The sequence below is a fragment of the Bufo bufo genome, chromosome 2 (assembly GCF_905171765.1).
Source record: "Bufo bufo chromosome 2, aBufBuf1.1, whole genome shotgun sequence".
NCBI lineage: Eukaryota > Metazoa > Chordata > Amphibia > Anura > Bufonidae > Bufo > Bufo bufo.
Genome location: NC_053390.1, coordinates 401,794,680 through 401,816,321, shown reverse-complemented (window position 1 = coordinate 401,816,321; position 21,642 = coordinate 401,794,680). Strand labels below are relative to the sequence as shown.

The following is a 21,642-nucleotide window of genomic DNA, read 5'->3' as shown; positions in this document are numbered from 1 at the left end:
GCCTCCGATGTTGATCTTTAAAAGGAAAACATTACCAAAAGAAATTCCACGGGGAGTCGTCGTGCACGTTCATGATAAAGGGTGGATGGACGAAAATGGCATGAGGCTGTGGATTGACAAAGTGTGGTGCAAACGTCCTGGCGGGCTTATGAAGAAATCTTCCTTGTTGGTGCTTGACCAGTTCAGAGCGCACATTACAGAAACTATTAAAAAGAACTTTAAGGAAGTTAAGACCCAAATAGCTGTGATTCCTGGTGGTCTTACCAGCCAGCTGCAACCTCTGGACGTTTCCATTAACAAACCGTTCAAAGTTCTGATGCGAGAGGAGTGGAACACCTGGATGTCAGCTGGGAACCATGATCTGACGCCTACTGGGCGGATGAAGAGGCCCACTATCACACAAGTGTGTGAATGGGTTAAAAGGTCATGGGACTCCGTGAAGGAGGACATTGTTGTAAAATCCTTCAAAAAGTGTGGCATTAGTAATGCCTTGGATGGAATAGAAGACGACGTCTTATTTGACATCAGTGAGGAAGAAAGTGATGACAATGACTGCGTGGATCTGTCCTTCCACATTTCTGATAGCAGCGAAGAAGAGGAATTCTTGGGGTTCGAATAAAAACATTACAGCCTTATTTTTGTTACTTTCACTGTTTACTGACTTTTCTGACTGTTAATGAGAGTAAAGATAGTTCTTAATATGTTACATGGTTGACATAAAATTGTTCTTAAACTGCTGTTAACTTTATACAGTTGATATAAAATATTTTACTGCAGTATTTGGTTCAGAATCTTTTTTTTTTCTAGATTTTCCTCCTTTAAAATTGGGTGCGTCTTATATGCCGGTGCGTCTTATACGGCGAAAAATACGGTAATATTTCAGGCTACCAGTTACAAATGTGGTCTTTATGTAGCTTTCACTGGGATCCATTTCTGACAGCTATCTTGCACGGTCTTGTTTTACATCTTAGATTGTCAGCTTTGAAACAAAACTAGGTTTACATCTCTATCTGCTACCCAGCCTGAGATACAGTATTAAGAACAGTATTAAAGCACACCGCCCTTTCAGCCTGCTGCTCGAGTTTTGCTCAGGCTGAATTGCTAGTTTCTTTCCACTCGGCCCGAGCAGAGCTCTGACAAAACCAAAAGGGAGTTTATTTCAGCAACTGAAATAAATTTAGCCAGCAAACAGTGAATGGTAGAAAATAATAAAATGTTGATTTAATTTGTAAATACTTTGCTTTACTTATCTTGCATTGCTCCTGATAAGTAATTATAGTCTAGAGGTGCATTAGAAGCAGTTGGTTAGCCTGTTGTCAGACAGTCCAAACAGATCCTATAATGTAGAAGAAGAGCAAGCCTATTCTTCATCAGTTTCGGACAACAGTAAGGGTACATTAAGTAAAGGGTACAGCCACACAAGTTAGGTTTCCTTAAGCAGTTATGGAAGCTAAAACCAAAAGTGACTTTAAAAAACTGCATCAGGAAACCTGATTGTGTGGCAGTAACTTTAGGAAAGGACTGTTTGGAGAGTTAGAATATCATACAATGACTTTGGATGGCAGTAGCTCTTCAGGGCCACTAAGCATGACTGCCGAAGTAGCCACCATTATTTTAACAATCTTAACACATTAATACAACAAAAAGCATTGCAATGATATAACACATCACGTTAAAGTGACCGTCCTGGTGCATGCTACATCTGAATCTGCACTGGCTATTAGATTTAGAAGGCAAGAAGGACCCTTAAAGAAGGAACCTCTCTATTAACTTTAAACATCATAAAATGACATATTAAGAGAACAGCAAAGTATGGTCTTCACATGGTTCCTCTGGTGTTATAGTAAAGCTCAGTATAAAATCATTACAGTAAAAGTCAATGCATTGATATAGGATCTTGCACTATGGAAGAGTTTTCTGGAACTTTAACATTAATCACCTATCCTATCCCCTTCTGATCTGGCTTCTACCTCATGGGTTCTTTTCCCTTTCTGGATCAACTTTGCAGACTGAATTGGATGGACATATGTTTTTTTTCATCCATATAAGCTATGTTACTCTGATTATCATGATGAGGTGCTATGCCTGCTACTGTAGACATTCAATAAGCTAACAAACCGATGTCTACTGAATCTTTATCGTTTTGATTGGACACCAATGCCAAGGTCTGTATTGCACCAACAGATTATCTGACCAAGATCTGTGTGTGTAAATGGGCATCTGACGAATAATTGGTCAGAAAATCTGTCAGATAATCTGTTGGTGTAATACAGCCCTAAATCCTCGGAAAAAAAACAACAATTACTCTTTAATAGATTAGGGAACAGGCACAGTTGATTGGTTAATGACTGAATATTGAAGGGTTTACAAAGTTAAAACTCCTCCCCTCATGAATACTGAGTATCTATGGGATGTGTCTCAAACTATGTGTCCACAAACCATGCAAACAGCTATGAGATGCACTGAACATTAAAGAAATCAGCCAGCACAAATGTGAGTATGCAATGTTATGGGGCTCTGTGGCTTGCACTTTTAGGGAGGCTTTGTAATAAGATCTAATAACCCTTAAGAGAATAGGAACCTTAAAATGTAACTTTTATTATTATTCAGTTAAAATATATGCCCCAGTCTCGGTGGCTGATAATGACACAGACATGGGCAAACCAATTATCCGCCCACCGATTACTGCACATATGGCAGCCACCACAATTGTGACTAATACAACAACAAACAAAAAGGGAAGAGGGTCCTTCAGACAGGGAAACCCCACCATCAGGGGTGGTCCCTGGGCTAAGGTTAGATTAGTTTCTTGCTAGGAAAAGATTTCCCGCAGAGTGAGACACTAGCCTCTACACCTCAACACCTAGTGAAGGACCCTCTTCCCTATTTGTTTGTTGTTGTATTAGTCACAATTGTAGTGATTGCCATATGTGCAGTAATAGTCTGGGCGGCTAATTGGTTTGCCCATGTCTGTGTCATTATCAGCCACCGAGACATGGGCATATATTTTAACTGAATAATAATAAAAGTTACAGTGGTGGAGAGAATAGGGGTAAGGCGGCACTGCTGGACGTCAAAAAATGTATATGTACCCGGTCCTCAACTACCTGTCCCTTTAAATGCATACAGCGGTGCACAGCCTCAACAGCAGGTAATATCACCAAATGAAGAAAAATATAGAAAAGGCGGCACTCACCAGCGTAGATAAAACAATTCTTTATGGATGCAAAAAGATAAAATCTTCGGGCTGGAGCATGCGATGCGTAATACACAGATGGAATCGGCGGCGACGGCAGTTTCGTGCTAACTTGCGCTTCGTCCGGCCAGACTGGCCCGACGAAACGCAAGTTAGCGCGAAATGGCCGTCGCCACCGATTCCATTTGTGTATTACGCATCGCATGCTCCAGCCCGAAGATTTTATCTTTTTGCATCCATAAAGAATCGTTTTATCTACGCTGGTGAGTGCAGCCTTTTCTATATTTTTCTCCATTTGGTAATAATAAAAGTTACATTTTAAGGGTCCAATTCTGTTAAGGGTTATTGTATTTTGATTAAAAGGACTAACTCATTATCTCAAAACATTGTCAGAAAGTGTTAATATTTGTAATCAGATCACTGACTAGTGATCACTGGCCAGATCACTACTTTCATGAGCAACCCCCTTTATTATGTCTATATACTGTACATCTTTCAGATGTGTTGAGTATGATAAGTGTGATAAGTTATTTTTTATTGTCTTCTGGTTTTAATGTCATGCGGCTACTAGATCAGTGTACCATATGCAAGAACAAGAGAAACTGTAGTTTGATTGGACTACACATTGCACAAAAAAAGTTAAGAAAATCGCCTGTATGACATTTTTGTAAACCAATGAATGAAAGCATGTCCCTTATGATAAACCAATCATAAAATACATACCTATGTAAAACACTTAAAAGGCTTGATGTATTAAAACTAGCACAGATGAAAATGCTAAAAAGAACTGGATCACTGGTTTTATTTTCTCAAAGCAATTGAAAAAGGACAGCTAGCTTGATAGCTTCCTATGGACATTTACTTTACTCTTTGAGCTATTACTCATTGAATTGCTAATGCTTATTATATTAGTGAAACAATATTACTTATGATTCAAACCTTTTATTTTATTAACTTTCAAAAGAAATCAAGTCACGTGAAATGGTTATTTAGCAGTTATGATGGCCTTTCCAGTGTTGTCCCCTTTAAGCATCCCAATAAACGCAGCGGGCATGTTGTCAAATCCCCTGGTAATGTGCTCATGGTACTTTAGTTTACCCTGTGAAAAAAAAATCAGTAAATTCTTGATGACTACTATAATCTAAGTTACCTTAATAGTATTTTATTACATAATACAAAGCCACAGTATATACATCATCAACTAGTAGTACTCTGTCACATGTGAGAGGACGAGCTTTAAAAAAATAAAACATTTTGGAAAGGGATAAAAACCTTTTACTTACAGCTAGTAGAACCCTATTTGGATTCACATATAGCCCATATTCGAAAATGGCAGAGAGAATTGAACATAAATATCCCTATGACAAAATGGAAAAAGCTTATCTAACTTCAATACGGAGAACATCATGCGCTGACCATCATGAGGCTTACTCCAAACGTATCTTCAGATGGTATTACACACACAGTGTCGGACTGAGGTACCTAGGGCCCACCAGTAAAATTTATTTGGGGGCCCACCATACGGATACATTCAAATATAATAAATAATTTAACAAGTTTTTTATATGAACATCGGCTGGTTGATGTGCTGTACATTGAATATATGTATGAAATCCAGTAAGTCTACTGTGTTATGTTCAACTTGTGCAGGGGGTGGGAGACTAGGGGCCCACCTTGCTCAGGGGCCCACCGGGGGATTCCCCTGTACCCCTGTGGGCCAGTCCGAGCCTGTACACACACCATATAGGCTCTCTAAAATATATAGAGACTCGCTCCACTTATGTTGCAATAAAGTCCGGTACCCTTTTACATATATTTTGGGAATGTCCAATTATTACGAGTTTTTGGGGAAAAAATAGCACATTTAATCTACTCTACACTTAAGATTAAAATTCAATTCAACCCAGGCACCTTCCTATTGAGACTTGATATTGATAGTTGTTATTCCACTTCCAAAAGAACTGCCACAATTTAACAGCCTTTCTCCAACGTATTGTGCAAAACTGGAAATCTTCTTCAACCTCTCATATTTCTCAAATACTGAGGAAGATGAATATTAATTGTAGCTTTGAGAAAATGAATGCCAGAAGCAACAATACAGCTTGGCTCTCCTCGAGGTACCTCTCATTATTAGACAGCTGATTCAGGTTGTGACGCACTTTTTACATAAGGGACCTAAACAGGTTATCTAAGTTTTCTTCTTTATCTATCTTTCGTTTTATTTCATTTCTATCCTTATCTATCACATTATTATTTTTTCTATACTTTACATACACCATATAATATTTTTCTGTCATAGGAAGTAGACTTCTAGCATCAATAAAACGGTTTCTATATCGTAGTCTAATGAAAAATAGTTGTATTATGACTGTTTGATTATAACAGTACTCTGCTCAACACTGTAACAAATCAAACTGTAATGTATAGTGTTTGTTGGAAACAAAAGAAAATAAATAAAAACTAGTGAAACAAAAAAACATTTGCATTACTCACAACACGTGACAAAGTAGAAGGTTTTCTTTTTTTAAAGCTGATCATCTCACAAAATCTTCTCGAGCCAAGAGAAAAGTTAAGGAAGGAAACATCTGTACATGCTAAGAGCTTATACACACAGCCACATTTTGACTCCTAATAATAGGTTTTCATTTTGAGGCATAAAAAGGTTTCCCTTGTCAGATTCTGTATGAATCCAACAGAAAAAAAAAAACATTTGTGGAATGCATTATTGTCTCCACTTCTGGGGAGAATATCTTAGTATACATGGAGACCCATTAGGGCAGCACATGGTTGTTATATTGGTCCATACTATGGCAGACTTCATACACTCCCAAATGGCTCCATTCCAGTGTGTGCAAGCCCTTAAAACTACTTAACTGACATTAACCACCTGTTATTGATACTATGGGGGGAATTTATCATGAGGGGAATATTTGAAGTCAGTTTTGCTTGAGTCTGGATTTGCGTACGTTGTGCCACATATATCAAATGTTGCATGTTGTGTGATAAACTTATCTTAGGGGTCATTCACATGACTGCATTTTCAGTCCTCATCAGTTCCGCCTTTCCATTCATTTTAGCGGATCCTCAAAGATGATTGTGCGGCCTTGCAAAAAAGATAGAACATGTCCTATTCTTGTTTGTTTTGCGGAATGTGTGGGACCACAAAATGAGGGACGTGCACAGCCAGTATCCATGTTTTGTGAATCTGCAATTTTTAGACCACAAAACGTATACGGTCATGTGAATGGACCCTTAGGGCTCATGCCCACGACATTGTGCCGGCAGGGCCTATGCTGCGGACCGCAAATTGCGGTCTGCAATGCACAGGGCACGACCGTGGAGCAGACGCATGCGGATCACGAACCCATTCACTTGACTGTGGTCCGCGATCCGCATCATACGGTCCGCATCGCAAAAAAGTAGTGCATGCACAACTTTTTTGTGGTGCGGAGGCACGGCCAGAAACACCATGGAAGCATTCCGTAGTGCTTCCGTGGTGGTCCGATCCATGCCTCCGTTCCGCATCTCCGTGATTGCGGACCCATTCAAGTGAATGGGTTCGCGATCTATGGTGCGAGGTGCACACGGCCGATGCCCGTGTATTGCGGATCATCTGTATGCGGGCCGCAATGTGGCTATGGCCGGGCAATGGCCATGTGCATGAGCCCTTATACTTTAACGCTTTTGTCTAGAAAAGCTACTCCACTTTTCCTAATGGAATGAGATTTTTTTTTGCGACTTTTTAAAAAAGTCTCAGTGATAAATCTCAAGTAAAACTCATTAACATAGCTTACCACACCCACTTTCCCACCCAAATTTCAAAATTGGTGTGAGTGGTGTAATAATGCAAAGAGTTGCACAATTTTTGTGGCAAGTTAACCCAGAAATTCGCAAGAGCCCCATTATGCTACTTTTTAAAGCTAGAATTCTGGAGAGAAGGCATGATAATTCAGGGCCTATGTCTAGTATAATATAAATTCTTTATTAATAAAAAAAATAAAATAAAAACTATTATTTTCTAAACAGTGAATATGTTATGACATTGTTTTAGAATAGAATTTTTCTCACACAATAGAAAACGTTGGCTTTAAATAATTGCACCTGATTGCAACAGAGGCCTCTTTCACACGAGCGTGTCAGGATAAGGTCCGGATGCGTTGCGGCAAATTCACGCGAGTAGGTACCCAATTGCAGTCAGTTTTGACTGCGATTGCGTTCCGTTGTTCAATTTTTATTGCGCGTGTGCAATGTGTTTTGCACGCGCGTGATAAAAAACTGACTGTGGTACCCAGACCCGAACTTCTTCATAGAAGTTCAGGTTTGGGTTCAAGGTTGTGTAGATTGTATTATTTCCCCTTATAACATGGTTATAAGGGAAAATATTAGCATTCTGAATACAGAATGTATAGTACAATAGGGCTGGAGGGGTTAAAAAAAATAAAATAAAAATTTAACTCACCTTTTCTGTCTTGTTCTGTGAGGAAAAGGACCTTTGATGACGTCGCTGCGATCATCACATGGTCCATCACATGATCTTTCACCATGGTGATGGATCATGTGACGGACCATGTGATGAACGTAGTGACATCATCAAAGGTCCTATTCCTCACAGAACAAGACAGAAGAGATGCCGGCTGCGCGAACAAGTGGATTAAGGTGAGTTAAATTAAATTATATATATTTTTTTTTAACCCCTCCAGCCCTATTGTACTATGGATTCTGTATTCAGAATGCTATTATTTTCCCTTATAACCATGCCGATCGTCACCTAGCAACCATGCGCGAACATCGCACCGCATCCGCACTTGCTTGCGGATGCTTGCGATTTTCACGCAACCCCGTTCATTTCCATGGGGCCTGCGTTACGTGAAAAACGCACTACTGCTCATGTGCACAGCCCCATAGAAATGAATGGGTCCGGATTCAGTGCGGGTGCAATGCGTTCACCTCACGCATTGCACCCGCGCGGAAATCTCGCCCGTGTGAAAGGGGCCTAAGAAGGCTATGCGCTTTGCTATACTTCTCTGTATGATTTCTTAGAACCCCACATATGATGCCTATGCCAATGACTGCCTATGGCTCTGTAATACAAAGCTGCAGGGATTTCATGTGCCTTTTACAATTGCAAAAAAAAAAAGATTTTAAAGTGATGAAAATAAATATTTTACCTCAACAACCCATTCCATCAGTTTCTTCAAACCCTCATTATATCTGTTTCTCCAGCGTTGAACCGTAAAGCCTTCCATTCGCAGTTCTTGAAAGATTAGAGGAAGGTGGACATATTCTCCTGCAGCAAATCAATGCTATATTAGTTCATACATCCCTCCATACAATTCTTAAACACACTGGGGGAGTTTTATCGAAATAGCAACATAGCAACAAATCAGACTCCACTTATCATTTTCAGAGCTCCTTTGGAAAATGAAAGGTTCAATCTGATTGGTTGCTATTGGCAACTAAGTCAGTTTTCCTTTGCACCAGTTTTGACAACTCTTTCCCATTTTGTTATAAAAATTAAATCAAATTTGAAGGGATATCGGAAGAATGTTGCTCCTGGTATCTGCTATCTGACCTTATACTAAACAGCATTTAAAAGGGGTTTCCTCTCTTAAGACAAGTCAGTGATAGTAGGGACTCATGTTCCAGCACTCAGCACATTTGGTGCAGTAACTCATCCAGGAAACCACAGAAATAAGATAATAATGCACTTAGTAAAGTAGATGCAAACATTATACTTGGACAAAGTCCTCACTCTGATATGATAATATCTGAGACACTTAGTCAATATACACTGCTCAAAAAAATAAAGGGAACACAAAAATAACACATCCTAGATCTGAGTTAATTAAATATTCTTCTGAAATACTTTGTTCTTTACATAGTTGAAGGTGCTGACAACAAAATCACACAAAAATAAAAAAATGGAAATCAAATTTTTCAACCCATGGAGGTCTGGATTTGGAGTCACATTCAAAATTAAAGTGGAAAAACACACTACAGGCTGATCCAACTTTGATGTAATGTCCTTAAAACAAGTCAAAATGAGGCTCAGTAGTGTGTGTGTGGCCTCCACGTGCCTGTATGACCTCCCTACAATGCCTGTGCATGCTCCTGATGAGGTGGCGGACGGTCTCCTGAGGGATCTCCTCCCAGACCTGGACTAAAGCATCTGCCAAATCCTGGACAGTCTGTGGTGCAACGTGACGTTGGTGGATAGAGCGAGACATGATGTCCCAGATGTGCTCAATTGGATTCAGGTCTGGGGAACGGGCGGGACAGTCCATAGCATCAATGCCTTCGTCTTGCAGGAACTGCTGACACACTCCAGCCACATGAGGTCTAGCATTGTCTTGCATTAGGAGGAACCCAGGGCCAACCGCACCAGCATATGGTCTCACAAGGGGTCTGAGGATCTCATCTCGGTACCTAATGGCAGTCAGGCTACCTCTGGCGAGCACATGGAGGGCTGTGCGGCCCTCCAAAGAAATACCACCCCACACCATTACTGCCCAATGCCAAACCGGTCATGCTGGAGGATGTTGCAGGCAGCAGAACGTTCTCCACGGTGTCTCCAGACTCTGTCACGTCTGTCACATGTGCTCAGTGTGAACCTGCTTTCATCTGTGAAGAGCACAGGGCGCCAGTGGCGAATTTGCCAATCTTGGTGTTCTCTGGCAAATGCCAAACGTCCTGCACGGTGTTGGGCTGTAAGCCCAACCCCCACTTGTGGACGTCGGGCCCTCATATCACCCTCATGGAGTCTGTTTTTGACCGTTTGAGCAGACACATGCACATTTGTGGCCTGCTGGAGGTCATTTTGCAGGGCTCTGGCAGTGCTCCTCCTGTTCCTCCTTGCACAAAGGCGGAGGTAGCAGTCCTGCTGCTGGGTTGTTGCCCTCCTACGGCCTCCTCCACGTCTACTGATGTACTGGCCTGTCTACTGGTAGCGCCTCCATGCTCTGGACACTACGCTGACAGACACAGCAAACCTTCTTGCCACAGCTCGCATTGATGTGCCATCCTGGATAAGCTGCACTACCTGAGCCACTTGTGTGGGTTGTAGACTCCGTCTCATGCTACCACTAGAGTGAAAGCACCGCCAGCATTCAAAAGTGACCAAAACATCAGCCAGGAAGCATAGGAACTGAGAAGTGGTCTGTGGTTACCACCTGCAGAACCACTTCTTTATTGGGGGGGTCTTGCTAATTGCCTATAATTTCCACCTGTTGTCTATACCATTTGCACAACAGCATGTGAAATTGATTGTCACTCAGTGTTGCTTCCTAAGTGGACAGTTTGATTTCACAGAAGTGTGATTGACTTGGAGTTCCATTGTGTTTTTTAAGTGTTCCCTTTATTTTTTTGAGCAGTGTATTTTGATCAAAACACATCTAAGCCCGCCTACCGCAGTAACTCATCCAGGCAAATCAACGGGAAACTATGAATGCTTCATATTTCAGGGTTATATATAGCCCACTCATATTTTTGGAAAGATGACAATGCTAATAACATGGCAGCAAGGAATACTCCATTTTTTATCATTCTCTGGATATTGCAGAGAAAGATGTTCTAAGGTTTGTACTACTGTAACAGTGCATAAATCCCCCAATCCTACAAGAAGGAAAACAATTTAGGAATGATATTGTAGAAGAATCATAAAAATTCACAGTACAGATCTAACACCAAATGGTACAGCAAGGCCTCTTTTTCCTTTATACTTAAGACCCATTTTATAGTGATTTGTGGAACAATTGCAATATACTGTACCATAAGACGGCTGTCACGCATTCAGTGTTTGGTCAGTGTTTTATCTGTGAGCCAAATTCTGGTGCAGGCTAAAAACACAGGACAGGTACAAATCTTTCCATTATACCTTATTTCTGTGTAGGCTTCACTCATTGTTTTGGCTCACAATAAGGCCTCTTTCACACGGTCGTGTTCTCCCATGTGGCAATATTGAGGCCCGCATATGGCGGGTCCGCAATACACGGGGCACCGGCCGTGTGCATTCCGCATCACGGATGCAGACCCATTCACTTGAATGGGTCCGCAATGTTGCAGAACTTTTTCTATCTTTTTGCGGAACGGACGGATCGCGGACCCCATTCAAGTTAATGGGTCCGCGATTCGCATGCAGCTGGCCCACGGTCGGTGCACTTGCATTGCGTACCGCAATTTGCACTCCGCAGCACGGGCACGGCCAGCACACGTTCGTGTGCAAGAGGCCTAACTTATGGAAATCACTGATCAAATTTTGCAAATTTTTTTGCGACTTTTTAAATTGTCGCAATAGTAAATCGGTCTAGAGATTCATTTACATAAGAAAACTTTCAGAAAACTGGCGAGCATAGTGCAGAGCCAATAAAAGTTGCTAAATTTTTTTCGTAGTTTAAGCGATTGCGCAAAAATTCACGACTTTTTCACTGCATTATTCTGACTTGAGCTAGCCATATGTGTAAGCAACCTAAAGGAACATTTAACTTTCTGTATATTTGTCGAGTTTCTGAACTTCAGGTAACAAATTATTGAAGTTATATAACCAGGCGGCAACCTTTTTTACAAGGTATGTACATGTAATACTTACAATCAGAACAATTACCTTTTCTAGGTGTTGTATCATTGTACAGGGCAATAGCTCCACAAGCAGCAATTCTTCCATATTTTCTCATCTGAAGTAAGGCCACGTCTGCAAAATGTCCTCCAACCTAAATTACAGATAGGCACAGACACAAGGTCTTCAGTAAGACTTAAGTCATCATGCACACGACCGTTTTCTGGGTCCGCATCCGAGCCGCAGTTTTTGCTGTCCACATCCGTTGCTCCATTCCGAGGCCCCGCAAAAAAATTATAGCATGTCCTATTCTTGTCCGTTTTGCAAATTGCGGAAGGCACACGGGCGGCTTCCGTTTTTTGCTGATCCACGGTTTGTGGACCGCAAAAAACAGCACGGTCGTGTGCATGTAGCCTAATTCACATGGCAGTGTTTTGGTCAGCGATTTCTTTTAGTAATTGTGAGCCAAAACCAGAAGTGGAGCCTACTCAGAGATACGCTATAATGGAAAGATTTGCAGTTTCTGTGTTTGTGACATAAAAACATAGAAACATAGAATGTGTCGGCAGATAAGAACCATTTGGCCCATCTAGTCTGCCCAATATATCTGAATCCTATGAATAGTCCCTGGCCCTATCTTATATGAAGGATGGCCTTATGCCTATCCCATGCATGCTTAAACCCCTTTACTGTATTTGCAGCTACCACTTCTGCAGGAAGGCTATTCCATGCATCCACTATTCTCTCAGTAAAGTAATACTTCCTTATATTACTTTTAAACCTTTGCCCCTCTAATTTAAAACTGTCCTCTTGTGGTAGTTTTTCTTCTTTTAAATATGCTCTCCTCCTTTACCGAGTTGATTCCCTTTATGTATTTAAAAGTTTCTATCATATCCCCTCTGTCTCTTCTTTCTTCCAAGCTATACATGTTAAGGTCCTTTAACCTTTCCTGGTAAGTTTTATCCTGCAATCCATGTACTAGTTTAGTAGCTCTTCTCTGAACTCTCTCTAGAGTATCTATATCCTTCTGGAGATATGGCCTCCAGTACTGCGCACAATACTCCAAGTGAGGTCTCACCAGTGTTCTGTACAGCGGCATAAGCACTTCACTCTTTCTACTGCTTATACCTCTCCCTATACATCCAAGCATTCTGCTGGCATTTCGTGCTGCTCTATTACATTGTCTTCCCACCTTTAAGTCTTCTGAAATAATTACTCCTAAATCCCTTTCCTCAGATACTGAGGTCAGGACTGTGTCAAATATTCTATATTCTGCCCTTGGGTTTTTACGCCCCAGGTGCATTATCTTGCACTTATCCACATTAAATTTCAGTTGCCAGAGTTCTGACCATTCTTCTAGTTTTCCTAAATCCTTTTCCATTTGGCGTTTCCCTCCAGGAACATCAACCCTGTTACATATCTTTGTGTCATCAGCAAAAAGACAAACCTTACCATCGAGGCCTTTTGCAATATCACTTATGAAGATATTAAACAAAATTGGTCCCAGTACAGATCCCTGTGGAACCCCACTGGTAACATGACCTTGTTTTGAATGTTCTCCATTGACTACCACCCTCTGCTGTCTGTCACTCAGCCACTGCCTAATCCACTCAACAATATGGGAGTCCATGCTCAATGACTGCAGTTTATTGATAAGTCTTCTATGTGGGACAGTGTCAAAAGCCTTACTAAAATCTAGACCTGCAGATGGTTTTGGTTTACAATAACTGATGGAAATCACTGACCAAATACTGGCCTAACATGGCATAAGTCGGTAAGGCTCATTTGTTAACATTTCCAAGTAATCACTATAGACTTTTGCCAAGTCAAGTACATTTCTTTATAGTGCAATAATACATTTTACAAAATACATTGTAAAGAAGATCTGTCTTCCTTAAAGGGACTCTGTCACCACTTTCTAACCCCCCCTTTTAAAAGTATTGTTATCTCCATGGCGCCCCTGTGATTACAAAGGTGTTGTTAGAAGATAAATTCGCCGTCTCCTTTTGATAAAAAGAGCTTTTATCTAACCTGTCAATCTTCTTGATAAGGTGCCCAGGGCGTTTCTGTTGGTCTCAAGCTGCCGCCCGCCGCCGCCGCTGTTGGTGCCCAGCTCCTCCCCTGATGCTTTCAGCGCCGCCTGAATGTAATGAAATACGCCTCCGGCTCTCGCTCAGTGCCCCCTCCTCCTTTTCAAAGATCCCGCGCGTGCGCACAGGCCTGTGCCTGATGCGCCCGTGCGGACATTTACAATCAGCCTCATTGAGCGAAGTGCGCATGCGCGCACTTCGCTCAACCTCCTCATCAGACGAGCACTGCAGCATGCGCACTTCGCTCAATGAGGCTGATTGTAAATGTCCGCACGGGCGCATCAGGCACAGGCCTGTGCGCACGCGCGGGATCTTTGAAAAGGAGGAGGGGGCACTGAGCGAGAGCCGGAGGCGTATTTCATTACATTCAGGCGGCGCTGAAAGCATCAGGGGAGGAGCTGGGCACCAACAGCGGCGGCGGCGGGCGGCAGCTTGAGACCAACAGAAACGCCCTGGGCACCTTATCAAGAAGATTGACAGGTTAGATAAAAGCTCTTTTTATCAAAAGGAGACGGCGAATTTATCTTCTAACAACACCTTTGTAATCACAGGGGCGCCATGGAGATAACAATACTTTTAAAAGGGGGGGTTAGAAAGTGGTGACAGAGTCCCTTTAAGTGCCAATGGATCTTGTTGCCATAATTTTTGTCCCCTCCCCTGTTGTCCTTCTATCACCTTCCACCACAATTTGAATTGAAATTAGAAAGTAAATTTTATATTTTGCAAATAATGTTGGATGTCACTAGAGAAGCTAGTCGGACCATGTCCACAATGATTAGACTGAGTGACAGTGGCTAAGGAGCTAGATCTTTTAACACTTGGTAGTTTACATATATAGTTATTTATATGTTAATTAGCATAGCAGGACAATGCGTGACTTTGGGGTTCTTTTATAGTGGATATCACAGGTCCACTTTAAAGAGGACCAGTCACCACTCCTGGACATTCCTCTTTTAATAGCTTTATGCATTCCCTGTGTAATAACAATTCTGGAGCATCTGATCTTATAGCTCTGTTTTTCCATTCCTTTATTATTTCTACTACAGTTATGAATGAACTGTTAGCAGTCTGTAGTAAGGGTACAGAGGGGTGTTAAGGCAGGAATGAAAGAAAATGAAAGATGTTAAGGCCTCCTGTGTGCTGCCCATTGCCGTACTGTGGACCGCATTTGCGGATCCGCAATACACAGGCACCATTCCGTGTGCATTCTGCATCACGGATGCAAACCCATTCACTTCAATGGGTCCGCAAATCCGGAGATGCGGAATGGTGCGGAACGGAAGCAGTGGAACACAACGGAAGCACTTTGGAGTGCTTCGGTGGGGTTTCATCCAGTACTTCCGTTCCGCAAAAAGATATAACATGTCCTATCTTTTTGCGGAACGGCCGGATCGCAGACCCATTAAAGTGAATGGGTCCTCGATCTGCTGCGGCTGCCCCACGGTCGTTGTTTGTACATTGCGGCCCGCATTTTGTGGGCTGCAGCACGGCCACGAGGCACACACGTTCGTGTGCAGGAGGCCTAAGACTCAATTTTGGCAGGAACCTTGTGCTAGGAGAAGCATAGCAGTGGTTCCAAAAATCCAAAGGGTTTGTCCAGCATCATAAATTGGATGTTTTACAAATATACATTTATGAAATCTGTAGTGATATTTCGATTTCAGACCCCTTCTCTTGGTCCTGGAACCTTCACTACGCTCCACTTTTTCATCACAGCTGATGCTGAAACAGAGAAGAAGGGTGCTAGCTTATCTAAGGAACTGAGATGGACCACCAACCTCCAACACAAAGAGTGGAAAGAAGCTCTCTGTATTTGTCGGGAGCAAGTGCAGAAATGGATGTTCTGGGACTATGAGATGGTCTTCGACTGAGACATTACTGGAGATTTCAATTCACATTAGTTAGTTTTAGGCCTCATGCACACGACCGTTGTGTGCATCCGCGGCCGTTGTTCCGTTTTCCGTTTTTTTTCGCAGACCCATTGACTTTCAATGGGTCCGTGGAAAAATCGGAAAATGCACCGTTTGGCGTCCGCGTCCGTTATCCGTTTTTCCAGTCCGTGAAAAAAATATGACCTGTCCTATTTTTTTCACGGACAACGGTTCACGGACCCATTCAAGTCAATGGGTCCGTGAAAAATCACGGATGCACACAAGATAGTCATCCGCGTCCGTGATCCGTGTCCGTGATCCGTGTCCGATTTTCCTATCATTTTCAATGAAAACTTGACTTAGTTTTTTTTTTCACTTTTCATGTTCGTGGATCCTCCAAAAATCAAGGAAGACCCACAGAAGAAAAAACGGTCACGGATCACGGAACAACGGAAATCCGTTTTGCGGACCGCAAAAAAAACCGGTCGTGTGCATGAGGCCTTATTGACTCACAAAACATCCACGCAACATTATTTGGCACTGGAAAACTCCTTTAACTAATAATAAAAATTATAATGATCTTACATTCTCAAAGAAACAGTCATAACCCTCAGGAGATGCTTTTTTTAACGCCTCTTCCAGTGAGCCCACTGTCTTATAGTTGAAAGCTTCATCAAAGCCGATGTCTTTCAGAAACTGAACCTTGTCATCGGAGCCAGCAGAGCCAACCACCTTACAACCCTAAGATAAAACAGCAGATTTCAGTTGACAACATTAACCATTTTTTTGTATTTAATAAGCTTAAAGTGTACCTCTTCCTTTCTGTATACTTTATTTAAATACTATTGTAAATGTCATAAAATAAATTTTTCTAATATACTTAATCTTTTAGCATTTTCCTTTCAATATTGGCATCTGAAATTCAGGTGCCTATTGCCCTTTAGAATCCGCATTCTCAAACACTGCTGTTTATTGGAGTACAGACTCCCCTGTGCCGCACTGAACGCTGTACAGGCTGAAGCATTGCTGCTCCTATCTGCACCAGCTCTGCTTTCCCAAAGCCTTGCATAGATAGTAGGCTATCTCAAGCTTTAGTGGAGCGGGCACAAGCAGAGGAGCAAAGTCTTATGTGAACTCCTTCCCCGCGCTTGCTCTGCCTGCTTACCATATCGGCACAGGTGTACGGGAGTACAGATTCTTAAGTGCAATAGGCACCTGAACTTCAGGTGCCTATTTCCCCGGGAAAACGGCACCTGAACTTCAGGTGCCTATTTCCCCGGGAAAACTTTAAAAATATATATAAAATTTATAAAATTTATATAAAATTATATAAATGTATGATAGTATATTAGAAAAAAATTATTTTAGGACATTTACAATAGTTTTTTAATGAAATATATAGAAAGGTTTATGTACACCTTAAAGGGAGTCTGTCACCACTATATGGGCTTATACAGCACTTACATGGCTCTGTAGAACACCTATACATGATTCTAATGGTACCTTTGTTATTTTCTTTCGGATGTAATTTCGATTATTTATGGTTCTGCTCAATATAAGCCCTTAACCCCTTATGGACCGGGCTCATTTTCACCTTAAAGGGACACTGACAGGCCCAAAAAGCATATTTAGGTATATATATGACAGTACAGGTCTTATAAAGTGTATTAGAATCATCTAAGTATCCCCCCTGTCCACCTTATAACTACAGTAATCTGAAGTTTTATAACCTGCTTGAATCGTCTTCAATCTGCCCAAGGGGCGGCGTTTCATCTCCACTTGCGCCCAGCCAGCCTCGCCACAACTGCCGTTTGAAGCGCCGCCCAGCTCATCAATATTCACTTCGCTGGGCGACTACTAGTGTCCCCGGCCATCTTCAGCGCATGCGCCCGGCACCCTCACCTGCCGGGATCGCATCGCGCCTGCGCACAGTCTGATTCTCAGAGGCAGTTTCAATTTCTCTAGTTCTATAAAACATAGTAATACCTCCAAAAATAGTTATTACTTTATATTCCCCATATGTCTACGTCATGTTTGGATCATTTTGGGAATGCCATTTTATTTTTTGGGGATGTTACAAGGCTTAGAAGTTTAAAAAAAAGACTTAGAAATAAAAAAATAAAAAACTTTTTAAGGACTAGTACAGGTCTTAAGTCACTTTGCGAGGCTTACATAATAGAAACCACCCAAAAATGACCCCATTCTAGAAACTACACCCCTCAAGGTATTTAAAACTGATTTTACAAACATCGTTAACCCTTTAGGTGTTCCACAAGAGTTAATGGCAAATAGAGATTTCAGGATTTCGTTTTTTTTGTTTGTCAAATTTTCCATTTTAATCAATTTTTTCCAGTAACAAAGCAAGGGTTAACAGCCAAACAAAACTCAATATTTATGGCCCTGATTCTGTAGTTTACAGAAACACCCCATATGTGGTCATAAACTGCTGTACGGGCACATGGCAGGGCTCAGAAAGAAAAGGAATGCCATACAGTTTTTGGAAGGCAGATTTTGCTGGACTGTTTTTTTGACACCATGTCCCATTTGAAGCCCCCCTGATGCACCCCTAGAGTAGAAACTCCAAAAAAGTGACCCCATTTTGGAAACTACGGGATAGGGTGGCAGTTTTGTTGGTACTATTTTAGGGTACATATGATTTTTGGTTGCTCTATTTTACACTTTTTGTGAGACAAGGTAACAAGAAATAGCTGTTTTGGCACCGTTTTTTTTAAATGTTATTTACAACATTCATCTGACAGGTTAGATCATGTGGTATTTTTATAGAGCAGGTTATTACAGACGCGGCAATACCTAATATGTCTCCTTTTTTTATTTATGTACGTTTTACACAATTATTTCATTTTTGAAACAAAAAAATCATGTTTTAGTGTCTCAATAGTCTGAGAGCCATAGTTTTTTCAGTTTTTGGGCGATTATCTTGGGTAAGGTATTATTTTTGCGGGATGAGATGATGGTTTGATTGGCACTATATTTGGGTGCGTATTACTTTTTTTCCACAGAAAAATCGCTTGCTATTACACCTTTTGTGATGTAAGGTGACAAAAAAATGGCTTTTTTTACACCGAGGGGTTAGGTCATGTGATATTTTTATATAGCAGGTTATTACGGACGCGGCGATACCTAATATGTGTAGTGCATTTAATTTTTTTTATTTTTACTCAGTGATCAGTTATTTGATCAGTTATTTCCATCAGTTATTTTAAGCCAAAACCAGGTGCGGGTCAAAAACACAGAACAGGTGCAGATCTTTCTATTATAGCTTATCTCTGTGTGGGCTTTAGTACAGGCTTTGGCTCACAATAACTGATGGAAATAACTGATCGAATAACTGAACTGTGAACTCAACCTTACCTGTGTACAACTATCAGTGACTGACAGATATCTATGTATACACACGTACACAGAGAATGCTATCAATTACTCATAACACCTCACCTGTGTACAACTATCAGTGACTGACAGCTATATTTGTATACACACTTACACAGAGAATGCCATCAATCACTGATAACACCCCCCCATGTACAGCTATCAGTGACTGACAGCTATCTATGTGTACACACTTATGCAGAGAATTCTATCAATCACTGATAATACCTCCCCTGTGTACAGCTATCAGTGACTGACATCTATCTATATATACACACTTGCACAGAGAATGCTATCAATCCCTGATTACACCTCCCCCTGTGTACAGCTATCAGTGACTGACATCTATCTATATATACACACTTACACATAGAATGCTATCAATCACTGATAACACCTCCCTGTGTATAGCTATCAGTGACTGACATCTATCTATATATACACACTTACACATAGAATGCTATCAATCACTGATAACACCTCCCTGTGTACAGCTATTAGTGACTGACATCTTTCTGTGTATACACACTCTGTGTGTGAGCTTGATCCTCTGCTCTGGACTTCCAGAAGCGCACGGCATTATCATGATTTATAATGCTGTATGATTCTGCTTGACCTTACTACTACAGGATCATACTGACAGCTTTATGTCACTATTATCCTTAAGAAGTTTGGCCCAGAATGCAGGATCGCACTTACACATAGAGAGTGATTCCTGCAATGGACTCGCTCATGTGAAACAGCCCGTACACAGAGAATGCTATCAATCACTGATAAAAACCTCCCCTAGGGGCAATGTGGCTGCTTGAATGGCCAAATTGAAGTATGGTAGGCAACCAACAAGCATTCAGAAAATAAAATCAGGCTCAGGTTATGTCTATAACCTGCAATAGGATTTGGTGTTTGGGGTTCAGGAGAGATGAGTAGGTTCCCCCTCCACTAACTTAACCCACAGTCAAATTGTTTTTCTGATGTAGAAGAATCCACATGCAATATACTGGTAATTTGAGCGTCATGTAAAACAATCACAGACCTCAAATCATACAGATCCCAACTGAATATTTTTATCTATAATAATAAAACAACAAAACAAACAAGATCTGCAAGAGAAATTACTACGCAGTAATGAGAAATGAAGCAAAATTGCTGAAAATAAGAGCTAGATGGAGCCCAGCACCATATTGTATTATGAATATGTGTGGACTAAGAGGATTGTCGAAAAAAAAGATACCACTTTTATGGTGAGTGCTGGATTTCTACTCTTTTTGCAAGGTATATTGGTCTAAATGTCTCTTTCATTGGCAGCACAGTGGGTCAGTGGTTAGCAGTGGTCCCTTGCAGCACTTGGGTTCTAGGTTAGAATAAAGGACAGTGGAGTCTTCATGGAGTTTGTATGTTCTCCCTATGTATGTGTAGGTTTACCCCATGTACATTGGTTTCTTGCCACGCTACAAAGACTTACTGTACTTCATAGGGAATTTAGATTGTGAGCTCCACTGGAGACAGCATGTGATGTGTATAGTGCTGCCGAATATGTCAGTGCGTGAGTGAGATAAATAAATAACATCTTAGTATAAGAGTGAAAGCAAAACTGTAGCCCAAACCTAAATATCAGAGCCAAAGATGTGTTTACCCCCAGGGTGATGGTACTCACAATGATTTTTGCGATTTGGCCAACTAATGATCCAACAGCCCCAGCAGCTCCATTGACCAAAACTATTTCACTCTTTTTTGCAGAGCAGATCTCTTTTAAGCCAAAATATGCTGTTAAACTGTAAAATAAAAAAACAAAGGGCAGATTTACTAAACCTCTTTAATATTTAGACAGTGGAAACCTTAAGCAGTCTAAAAATGTTTCAGATGTATTAAAAAGAGTGATGCTGGATGCTAAATTTGCTGAGCCTTTAGACTGTCTAGTCCTGTAGCATAACTAGAGTTTTGCAGGCTCCAGAGCAAACCTTGATTATACCCCCTTCCCCTGCACATTATACATTGCCACCTGCCAGTGCCCATCTTTCATACTTTGCTACAGAACACTCAGGTGCCCACAGTTTCAGCACAGTTAGTCTGCTGGCCCAGCTGGCAATCTTTATACAAAACAGCCACTTGGCTTTCATGCAGTAAGTATGTCGGTTGGATATGGTGTTGCATAGTAGGTTACCATGCATAGTAGGCGATCACTGGGTATGTGAGAGGGGTTTACACTCACCTAAAGAATTATTAGGTACACCATACTAATACGGTGTTGGACCCCCTTTTGCATTCAGAACTGCCTTAATTCTACGTGGCTGTCAGGACTCGAACCTGTGGCCAGTCATGTCCCAGGCGGTAGCTCTACCCACTAGGCTACCGTCTCTCCCTGGACTGTTCTCTAGCTAACTTCTAACTACCTCTCTTGTCCTTGCCTTGACCTGCTGATTATTCCAATCTCTTGCACCTGCTACTTCCCTATAAAACCCAGCCCCTGAACACAGCCCTTTGCTGGTTATTGTGCCTCCAAGCCTGTAGCAAGCGTCCTCTCTGCTCCTCCACCGCTATTGCTGA

General features: G+C 41.4%; 1 protein-coding gene across 1 annotated transcript in view; it reads right to left on the bottom strand.

The window, feature by feature from the left end:
• Positions 1-4,122: 4,122 nt before the first annotated feature.
• Positions 4,123-21,642, bottom strand: part of LOC120989269 (prostaglandin reductase 1-like) — a 38,885-nt gene continuing 21,365 nt past the window's right edge. The window contains exons 5-9 of the mRNA XM_040417261.1: positions 20,753-20,870; positions 16,294-16,449; positions 11,796-11,901; positions 8,365-8,483; positions 4,123-4,295 (exon numbers count right to left, since the gene is read on the bottom strand). Coding sequence (XP_040273195.1) covers positions 4,182-4,295; positions 8,365-8,483; positions 11,796-11,901; positions 16,294-16,449; positions 20,753-20,870 — 613 coding nt within the window. The 3' untranslated portion in view covers positions 4,123-4,181. The remainder of the gene's footprint in view (positions 4,296-8,364; positions 8,484-11,795; positions 11,902-16,293; positions 16,450-20,752; positions 20,871-21,642) is intronic.